At 36.7% G+C, this 10,993-nt stretch overlaps 1 protein-coding gene across 1 annotated transcript; it reads right to left on the reverse strand.

The window, feature by feature from the left end:
* Positions 1-4,830: 4,830 nt before the first annotated feature.
* LOC118738736 (SOX domain-containing protein dichaete) lies at positions 4,831-7,514 on the reverse strand. The gene has a single exon (XM_036469668.1). The coding sequence runs from the start codon at positions 6,924-6,926 to the stop codon at positions 5,694-5,696; it is 1,233 nt and encodes a 410-aa protein (XP_036325561.1). The 5' UTR covers positions 6,927-7,514; the 3' UTR covers positions 4,831-5,693.
* Positions 7,515-10,993: the final 3,479 nt, after the last annotated feature.

Genomic DNA, 10,993 nt, shown 5'->3' on the forward strand with positions numbered 1-10,993 from the left:
GTATGTAAATATATTCAACTATTTATTTGTTAATTTTATTGTGGCGTATTAATGTTTATTCCAACATTGTTACTGAGCTTTGTACCACGATTTGTTTGTTAGGAAATGATTAATAAAATAAATAAATAAAATTAACAAATAAATAGTTTGGGATGAGCCTGCCTAAGACTATGCAATAATTGTAATTAATGTATAGAATTAACAATAACATATGGAATTCCATTTTATCCCTAAGGCAGATACCCAACTTTTACTAGGAGAATGCATACCCGGATACATTCATTTGTACCTCAGAATGAATTTTTCTCCTTTTCTTATATTTTTCGAAGAAATATGAAATTTTTTAACAAGCTATTGTTAGTTTAATGCTTGTTTAATATAATTTGCACGATGGTAAAATTAATGCGCACCTAATGCTATTGACTAATTGCCTATGCGTTGGAAAAAACTAATTTGAAAATGGTCATGTGAAGAAGTCTATCGGTTTTTCACTTTATTCACCATTCTGCTTGTTGTATTATTGTTCTCGAAAATATCAAATATTTTTAATTTCTTCTCACAAAAATTATAAATTGTTAAAATCTATTTGCATGTGAAACCTTTTTCCATACAAAACCAGCGATTGAATAGCAGCTTTTGGAACGCTCGCTCAACTCAGCAGCACAACCGCTGATTACTGGGCCTGGCACAGGATGGATAAATGCTTCCAGAAGCAAACCAATTTACTAAGAAAGAAAGTTGCAACAATTTTCAATTTTTCAATAAAAATCTTTTATACCAGAAGCAACAACAAAATACAGGCAAATGTTGTTTTTGCTCAAATGCTCTAAACCTGTTTGATAGGCCTTGAATTAAACAAAAAAATGTGATATAATTCATATGAAGAAAGTAATATTCACAAAATATTTTTTTTTTATGAAAATTCTAACAAAATATAAGGACAGCATCGTCTTTAATAACTGCTCGGCATATTGTATATAGCGCTTTTGTATGAATTTTATCTGCATGCTTTTTAATATGCTAAAAACATTGCTGGAAAGCTTTAAAATGTTTGCATGGAACGATGTCGCAATAAACAGGTGAAGTAATAAAACGGCTTTCTCGCTTTACTTTCTGACATTTGGCTGCCTTATATACACATTTTCATGCAAATTTTCAAATAAGGCAGTGGCACCTTGTAAATTCTACTATGGGTGGGATGAACGCAATAACACCATGCACAATAATTCCCATTACTTGGACATTATAAAACAGTTTCAGAAGTGAACTAGTGTCATTTTATTATTTTTCTATTTTCTAAACGGTTATAATGCCACCAGTGCATAATTGCGAAAGTAGGGCAGGAGGCGCGGGACGCGAGCGCGACGTCGAACGCGGCGCGCGAGCTTACAAATCCGTCCATTTAACTTGTTCATGTCATACTTTTTGTCAAATGTAACTGGGTGATTACCTTTGTGCACTATTTCGCTTTATTACTCAATTGTTAAGTTTGCTAAACGAGAAATGAAATAAAGCAAATTTGTGTTATTTCACATTCAATTGGGCGTTATTGCCGTTTGTATTATTTCCCCCCCCCCCCAAACCGGCCCTTAGTGAAATAATATACATGAAATTCTCGAAGTAGAACAAAACCAAATATAACAAGTGCAAACTAAGCCCAAAAATTAATATTGTCATTGTCTTCGTTGTTTGCTCAGTCACTATTTATTTATATATGTATATGGGGTATTCTTTCTGAAAAATTTTCGAGTTTCCGCTTTTGAATAGCGAAAGTTTGATTCATTACCTTTCCAATAGTACCACGCTTTTGTAAATAGAGCTAGAAATATTGAACTTATAACGGAGTTTTTTTTTGACTCAGCTTGACTTTTTTATCGATCCCATTCCAGCCCATAATTTAAAAAAAAATTTAGTTTTTAAGTCCATTTCGGTCAGTTTATAATTCGTTTCTATTAGGAGATTCTAAATTTAAGTTTTTGGCATTTTAGCTTTTGTAGTTAGTTAAATATTTCAGCTTTTGCCTTTTTAAAAAATACAGTTATATAATAGATTGGCGTGACAGCACCTCTAAATGACCAATTTTTTTGTAAAAAAGATTCGCCTATCTTATACCGTACCTTGTGCAATATTTCAGTAATCTATCTTCAATAGTTTTCGAATTACCGAATTAAATGCAGCTAGATGGGCTAAATTTTAAAATGTGCGACGGATCGACATACGTACATTTGTATATATAAACATTTTTCATTTGAATCAATATTAAAAGTCTCCCCTGAACTGTTTCTTTCATATTTTTGGCCCATGTGCGCTTCTTATAATAATAATAATAATAATAATAATAATAATAATAATAAAAGACTGGCGTTTACACATTTGTTAGTGTTTGGCCAAGCTTCTCCTCCCATTTGTGGCGTGCGCCTTGATGTTGTCACACAAAGCGGATGGACCTACAGTCTTACGCCGACTCCGAATGGCGATTGTATTTCTATGAGAAGCTGTTTTTCTTGGCAGAAAGGAGGTTTGCCATTGCCTGGCGAGGGGCGACAGCTGTTAAGAAAAAAGTTTTTTCTATATTTTTTTGCGATGACCAGGGCTTGGACCCAGGCCCTGCGGAGTGGTAGTGCCCACTGCTAACCACCACACCACCATTAGAGATCTAATTATTCCGGTACCGAGTATCGATCAAAACTTATAAGTATCGATTCAGCACATTACTAGCAGCAGCCTTCCATATATTTTGTATAACTAGACGCGAGCGAGTATAATCTGTCTCTGCTGCTCTAAAGTTAGCAAAATGATTATCCTCCAAATGCTTTCGAATAGCAGCTGATGCTCACACTTAGGGCCGTTTGCACCATGTCTAGTTAACGCTAACTGGAGGTACATCCTTCAGTTAATCACGTTAACTGCTTTATCGATCACATGTTATATGATGGGTGTCGATAACGTCGATAAAGATGTTTAACTGGGAGTTAGAATTAACTAGACATGGTGCAAACGGCCCTTAGGGAGTTCACAAGGTGTTGTATACTTTTGTTTTGTTGTATGTCGTAAACTTTAAATGACTAAAACTATATTTAAGGGATTCGCAAAGCTACCATAAAAGTGGTATTATCTATGAAATTTCACGCCGCACAGTGACAGTTGACAATACATATGTAGGCAGGTAGAAAAAAGTCATGGTGACAGTTGATAAAAAATCGGCTGAGCTTAAAGAGGGAAAAGTAAAAGTCATAAATACAAAATTTCACATAATTTACTCACCCCATATATGTAATACTTCTATATTGGCAGTAAGCTAACTTCTCAATGTGTAATCATTCCGAAATCAAAGCGAGACAGTCTAGTACCGTTTTTGTCAATGTATTGTGTGATTGAGTGCCGTTTTTAACTGACTTACAAAAAAGGAGGAGGTTATCAGTTTGTCGGTATTTTTTTTTTTTTTTTTGTTTTTTTTATGTATGTTACCGCATAACTTTGGACCACGTCAACCGATTTTGCATCGGAAAGGTAGTGTCTCAGAGGTGGTCCCATACTAATCTGGTTAAGATCCGATCAGTGGATCATGAGATATATATATATATATTTTTTTTTATATGGGAGTTGAAGTCGGTTTTTTTTTTGCTAAAAGTTACTTGTTGTATATGTATTGTGTACATGTTTATTTATAAACGTATGTGTTCCTTTTCTTTCGTACGTGTTTATTGATATATCTGTACTGTGGTGTTTTCGGACGGTACTAGCTCTTACTGCCAATATAGGAGTATTACATATATGACTCACCCCCCTCTCCACGAACGGTACATTTCCAACAAAAACACGATTAATCAGTTTAGTTGCGTTTGGCACTTACCCCATTATAGCAAGTGTTTCTTTTTTAACTGTAATCAATTACTTAAGTGTCGTGGAATATTTAGGTGATGGTATTTATCATTTATTTGGTATTTTCCTATTTTTTTTATCAAAAAATGTATTTTGAAATGTAGATGCTACCATGATAAAAATATAGTAAGGTAGAACCGCTGAGAGTCGCTTTTAAGATTCTTGACGTTTCCAAACAATTTAATTTTTAAATTTACTCACAAACTCACACACACATTTTCATTTTCAAACTCAAGCAACAACAATTTCGAACAATTTCAATTTTTTATTTTCACTTTTATATGATTTTAAAATGTTGGCAAACTTCAAAAAAAAATCATGGCCGACAAATTGAGAGAACGGTTATACCTTGCTATGTTTTTATCATGGATGCTACAGATTATTAGTAAAAAAGTGAGAGTACAGGTCCGTCAGGTCTTGAAATTAGATGCATGTTTTCGCACAACTTTGCAAACACATAATTTAATAATTTCGCGAAAAGAATTTTTCGAACAATGGGAAAATCTCACCACTCATTGAGAGAAAAGAGAATATTTACACCTTTGTCATTTTAAAGTATAACCTTTGTTTCCTGAGCGTGGAAAGCAGGCAATTATTCCATCTTTACCAAATTTCATAATTCCCTATTTTTAAGTAAAATTAGAGCACATGTCTAGTTTCGGCGAAATCGGTGGAGGTTAACTATTATTTCCAGTTGCCTCTATATAGTCGAAAGACTGTGCACCGTTAAAAAATACACAATTTGTTGTGGTTTCAAGTCCTCTACACATTTATTTAGCTGTTAAAAACTTTACGACATAAAACAATACGACACTTACGACACCTTGTTAACCACCTAACTCTACTGAGAAAAACCAGAAATTTTCAGTGAAATCAATGATTGTGATGTATTTTCAATCTTTTATTTTTTTCTCTTATTACTTCTTTATAATAAATACTAAGTTTTCTTTGAATAAATACATATGTATGTATGTATATTTAACTCAACTCATACATACATACATACATACATGTAGTACAATGACCACGGCAATCACTTCAACAGTTAATATTTACAATATTTTACATAACACTAAGTAAGTTTGATAAAATTAAATGTTAAATGTTATGCAAATCATAAGATGTATACGTAGATTGAAAGTCTAAATTTAAATGTTATTTCACAAAGCATTTTTCTAACCGCCCCAATGCATAGTGAGTTTGGAAACAAAACAAGCAACAATTATGGAAATGTTTAGATTAATAATGAGTTTTTAAAGTTAATGAATTTATTAACCAATAACTTAATACATATGCGTAAAATTACGACAAATTACTTTCGCTTGCCACTCGTTTCTTCAATACATTAAAATTATCAACAATTTTGGTATGTTAGTACACTTCAGCCAACGAACATATGTGCACACTTATATGCATTTCATGAACTGATGCATACATACATAAATAAGATTTGTATTAATGCCTCTTACTTTAATTATGCTATCATAAAAATTGTATTAATTAATAATTAATATTCTAATTTTCTTGTATATAATTTAAAATCACACGATAACTTGATAAAGGAATCTTGTGTACACTCATAATACGTACATGCATTGCATACATACGGGTACGTACGTATGTAGTCGGTAATGGGTTTATACAGTTATGAATTGACTTACATCCACATCGATGCACACATATCTACATATGTACGTTAATCAACTATTGGGCCACTCGAGGTAATGGTTCTTCATTTAAATTTTAACAAAGCGATCAAAACGCCAATTGTACTTCTATACTAAAAACTACAAATTATTTTTGCTTTTATTTTAATACAGTACCGGCACCGGTCGCCTAAGCGCGTTATCCATCGCCGATGATACCGAAGTGTCCATACCGTTTGGCGTGATGGTGCCGGGAGAGGAGCCTGGGGATGATGTCGACGATGAGTTGTAGAGTCCCGCCGCTGCGGCGTTGGCGGAGTGTGCGGCGTACAAGGAAGGCGCTGATATGCCAGAATATATGCCCGAGTAGAAACTGCTCAGCGTCGTGGGCGGCAGCTGTGGGGCCTTTTGGGCCTCAAGTACATTGTGTGATTGATTTGTGGCTGCTGCAGCGGCGGCAGCCTGTGTTTGATGCAATTTGGATAGCGCCAGCGGATCGAAGCCTCCGAAGTACGGCACTGGGTAGGGCTGATCCAGGTGATGCGAAGGTGCGAAATATGGTGGCAGTTGATGAAATGGATTGTAGGCACCAGCACCAGCGGGGCATGCACCGCCACCCAATTTCTGTTGCCCTTGCGCGGCTTGCATCTGCAGAGCTTGCGGTCCGCCAGAGAGTGGATTCTTTGGTTTGCGGCGTGGGCGATATTTGTAATCTGGGTGTTCTTTCATGTGTAAGGCGCGCAGACGCTTGGCCTCGTCGATGAAGGGTCGCTTCTCAGACTCAGCGAGCAACTTCCACTCGGCACCAAGACGTTTTGAAATTTCCGAGTTGTGCATTTTTGGGTTATCCTTGGCGATTTGTCGTCGTTGTAGACGAGACCAAACCATGAAGGCATTCATTGGCCGTTTGATGTGGCCTTCTTGTCCCGGTGATGTGGGATGATGGTGTAGACTACTGCCGCCATTGCTGCTACCGCCGGCATTAACGCTCTGGCCATGTCCCAACGAGCCTATCGAACCCTGACTGCCCATGCTGCCTGCAGATCCAATGGAGGAGTTTGGTGAGAGAGTTTGGTGTCCGACGGCAGTTTGCATGTGATTGCTTGCGGACAAATGGTGCAAACCGTTATTAAGGTGACCACCGCTGCCAATGTGGCCCATGCTGGCCGTGCCCATAATGGAGTTGCCGTTGCTGGCTGCGTGACCACCTACGGGTGAGCCACCCATTGCGGCGGAGATAGCCGCTAATCCACCAGATTGCGAAAAGTGCATTACACGCTTTATATCCATGTCTGTAGGACTGAGTGTGTTTTGGGGAGCATAATCACCAGGTGTGGGTATATCTAAACCCTGGCTAAGATGGAATCCATAATTGGGATGCGAGGATAATGCCGTCATTATAATGTTTTAAGTCTTCAATTTAATTGATCCGCGAAAATTCACTCAAGATGTTTCAATTAAACTGTTTCCTTAGTCTATTTTCCACTGTTTTTGTCAAATGCTTGCACTAGAAATTCAATTAGCTGTTCACAATGCACATTTACTGTTTTCTTTTCGAACTGTTTCTTGTTTTTTAGAGTATATTAGTTTTCGCTTTATTCTTCTCAGTGAAATTCTCTTATTATTCATTTCATTTTTAAATATTCATTCTTCACTTTTTTATTTATTTATTTTTTTTCGTTTAGCCTGCCAGCAATTCAACTATTCATGCTTCTGTTCACTTCAACAGCTTCGTACAGACTGATTTCTCTGCACAACAATCACCGACCGTCTACAAACTCAAAAATATTCAGTTTTCACTTCTTCCGCACAATTCCGCCCCGAATGGAACAATGCCAACTTTAACAAGGTACAAGCCCAATAATTGTACGCCTCTCACTCGCTCGCTCTTTCTTCTTTTATTGAGGTGCTTTCAATTTATTATCTGCTCTCAGACCATTTACAGTGCGCTATTACGCTACGTTTCTTGTGTTGTGCCCACGTCAAATGCTCAACTACGTTTGCTTGCAAAAACAATGTGGTCCAACCACTATATACTTAGTACCTAAACGTGAGAACGTCACGAATACTGGTGAATAGGGAACTCGGCTTTTGACGCTCTGCACTAGTGTACCCCTAAATTCGCTCACTAACCTACACACATATACACCCAAGCACGTCACCGAAGAAATACACACTCACAAAGGCTTAGGTGAGAGATGAATACACAGTGGCAGTCTCGCTTCCACTGCTGAAGAAATAAGCGTGCACTGTAAAATAAATATAGGAGAAAATCCGCACAAACAATTTGACAAGAGCGAAAGGAATGCATTCATACACTTCAAAGAAAGAGCCAATAGCAATTGCCTTCTGTCCAGGGGGCATTAATCTTCGGACAAAGCAAGACAACAATATTGGTGCGCAATGCAATAAAACTATTAACTAGTGCTAGTGGCCAGTGTGGCAGCCAAGATGATGGTGTTGTTTTTGGTGCTGGTGTTGTTGTTCTTGTTTTTGTTTATATGTGATTGTTGGTTTTGGGGATGGTGGTAGCTATTCATGCGGCAACTCTGCCTTTGTCATTTGCCAATGAACAAAAGCTGCGCACAGCGCTGCTTTATTGCATATTGTACGCTCGGTTTTGTGAGTGAGCCTGTCGGTAGTCCACTGAGATGCATAGATGTCAGTGTGTCTTTGTTGTAGCACTTTGGCTGGTTGTTGCATTGTTTGTTTGCTGTACGCATGTTTTGTCCTCGCAACTGTGCTAAACACTCGACTTCCCCAGTAGTTGCCATTGCATACCTACATTCGGTCATATGAATGGGGAAGAGTGGCTTGTGGGGTATATTTTCAATGTAAATGGTACATTGTGCCAAAGGCGTAAAGGACATTAACGTCGATAGAATAGGCGTTTGTCTACTAAACAATATGCACATGAAAACTCTTTATGACTTACTTGATTCTCATTATCAAAGCCCCTAATATGTATGCTTTTATGTTAATTATATGTATAGGTACTATTTTATCTTCGTCTCCTGTTATAATTTTTATAATAGCGTAAATAAGGATAACACTAAGTGAATTGTTTGAAATAAAATAGAAGGCACTTTATAAAATACATCCTTCCTAGATAGGTGTGTACATATGCATGTATACATACATATATGTATGTATATGTACTTATATATCTGTGGTCATAAGCAATAACCGCCTAAGTCGACTTAAGAAAGAATTAAGTTATATATGCTATCGTTTTCTGCAACTACTGTTCCATGTGTTTGTGAAACTCCCATCTCGTTACTTAAGCTATTTAAAAAGTTATAGATGAAAATATTTTGGTTTACCCCATAAGGTTAACATTACAATCCAAATCTTTAAAATGTTTTTTCTCGAATTCAGGTTTTTCGACTTCGGCGATTATTGCTTATGCAGAAAGTGCAAACTCCACGGTGCTAGGTGTTCCGTGGATGATTTTAAGGCACTAAAAACTTGAAAAAAGCAAAATGAGCTCTGAAAAAAGGCATATATTTTTTGATTTTGTTATGTACTTCCTTTAAGTACAATGTGCATGTCCAATTAAAGATATAAAAAAATACATACAGTGGTCAGAAAATTATAGCCGAACCACTTTTTGCCAAATATTAACGTATTATTTTCGTTGTTATTTAATTTTGGTAATGTTGTTAAAAAAAAACTAGCTGACCCAGCGAACTTCGTACCGCCCAAAATTAATTTTTTTATTGAAACATTTGGTCCAACGTTTTCGCCAACAACCTGACGAAAGCGTTATACCGGGAAGAAGTCCTTGCGGCACGATAGTGAAACGTCCTTGAATCTGTATAGCATAGTTGGTGGCAATTTCTAAACTGGTGATTATCATTGGTCCACATTCTGTTTAGTCACCGTAAAGCAAGGACCGCAATGGTTCTGATGATTGATTTAACGGGAGTAATTTGACTTTGATCTCTGGTGCCTCCGAATCGACGATTTTTAACAATAACTCGGCTCCAGCGCCACTACAAATTATCATTAAAATCGCTTCGGTCGTTTAGGAGGAGTTAAGCCAGCAGATTAAATCTTTTACATCCTGACACTCTTCGGCATTTTTTCCCATATCGTTACACCCGCTCGCGAGATCACCTCTTATAAAAAGAAGGAGCTTCTCTTTAAATAATTAGTGTAGGTAACACAGGCCAACGCCGATTTTGATGCGGCAAATGTTGAAGCTCTTTTTGATAGGCTTTTTTGTGCTGATTAAGAAGCCGTGAGTATAAAGTTTCCGTCAGCTCCAGATTTTGAGAAAAATGTTGTGAAAGTGTAAAAAAACAGTACTTTCAGGGATGGTGGTCTGTAGTTCTAGCTTTAATTTAAGCCTACGTGGAAGGTTCTATCACATTTTGCTTAATTGCGGTAAGTACTCAAACTTCCCAAAATCAGTTATTCCCGTTAAACAAATGACTATAAGCGACCATCGCGCAAAGGTGCAGGATAGTATTCGAGATTTTTAGCTTTAATCAAAGCCTAAGTGGAAGGTTGTTTCTTTGCTAGAGCTTCTCAAATATTATAAAATCGCGATTTTTTGTCACTATGACCTCGTTTTTCTTAAAATCTGGAGCTGATGGAAACTTTATGCTTACGGATTCGTAATCAGCACACAAAAATTCGGCAAAAATAGCGTTAACATTTGCTGCATCAAATTTTTTCAAATTTTTGTTGGCCTGTGTAATAAGTATTGATCAAATGCCTGTCGAACTGTAAAACAATGACTCGATTCTATTCTACGCATATCTATAATAAGGGTATCAAATTTCAAGCAAATCGGACCATAAATAAGATTTTTTGGAATTGATCGGTATCTGGTCCACCTATCAGCAAAAATATCCTATATGTTAACCCAGCCAATAAGCTACCTACGTGTTAAACTTCAAGCAAATCGAACCATAAATAAGACTTTTTTGAATAGATCGGTCCCTGGCTCACTTAACGAAAAAAAAGTTTCCTTTATGCTAATCTAGGCAAAGGGCTACCAACGAACCAAATGCATTTTTTTAGCGTAGCTTTACCCCTGCGCCCCCTATCGGAAAAATTAAAACTTTGTGCACTCCTTCTTCTAAACACCTTTCCAAACGCTGCACACATTCGAATCGGTTATGAAACATAGGAGAACATTGTTCCCAATTGATTCATGCTCCCAATGAATTTCACAATTATCCGAAATTTTCCAAGCTTTCGTCGAAATAAATTCAAATTTTTCACGTTCTTCTGGATTTTTTCCGAGTTTTCCACTCAGAATTTTCTGTTTTTCCATTCGAATGCCATTCCGAAGGAATTGCACACAAAATTCCATACAAAAAAACCAATTTTCGATTTTTCCAATTTTGCGACTTTCCCGGAGAGTTTTCCGAAAATTTTATCCAAATCGGCACAACCGTTCTCAATTGATGAATTACTATACATTTTTCACACCATTTATATATATATACATA

The sequence above is a fragment of the Rhagoletis pomonella genome, unplaced genomic scaffold, assembly GCF_013731165.1.
Source record: "Rhagoletis pomonella isolate Grant_MI unplaced genomic scaffold, Rhpom_1.0 Rhpom_scaffold_00005, whole genome shotgun sequence".
In the NCBI taxonomy this organism is placed as follows: domain Eukaryota; kingdom Metazoa; phylum Arthropoda; class Insecta; order Diptera; family Tephritidae; genus Rhagoletis; species Rhagoletis pomonella.

Coding starts and splice junctions, on each gene's coding strand:
- LOC118738736 (XM_036469668.1), bottom strand. CDS start 6,926: ATGACGGCATTATCCTCGCATCCCAATTATGGATTCCATCTTAGCCAG.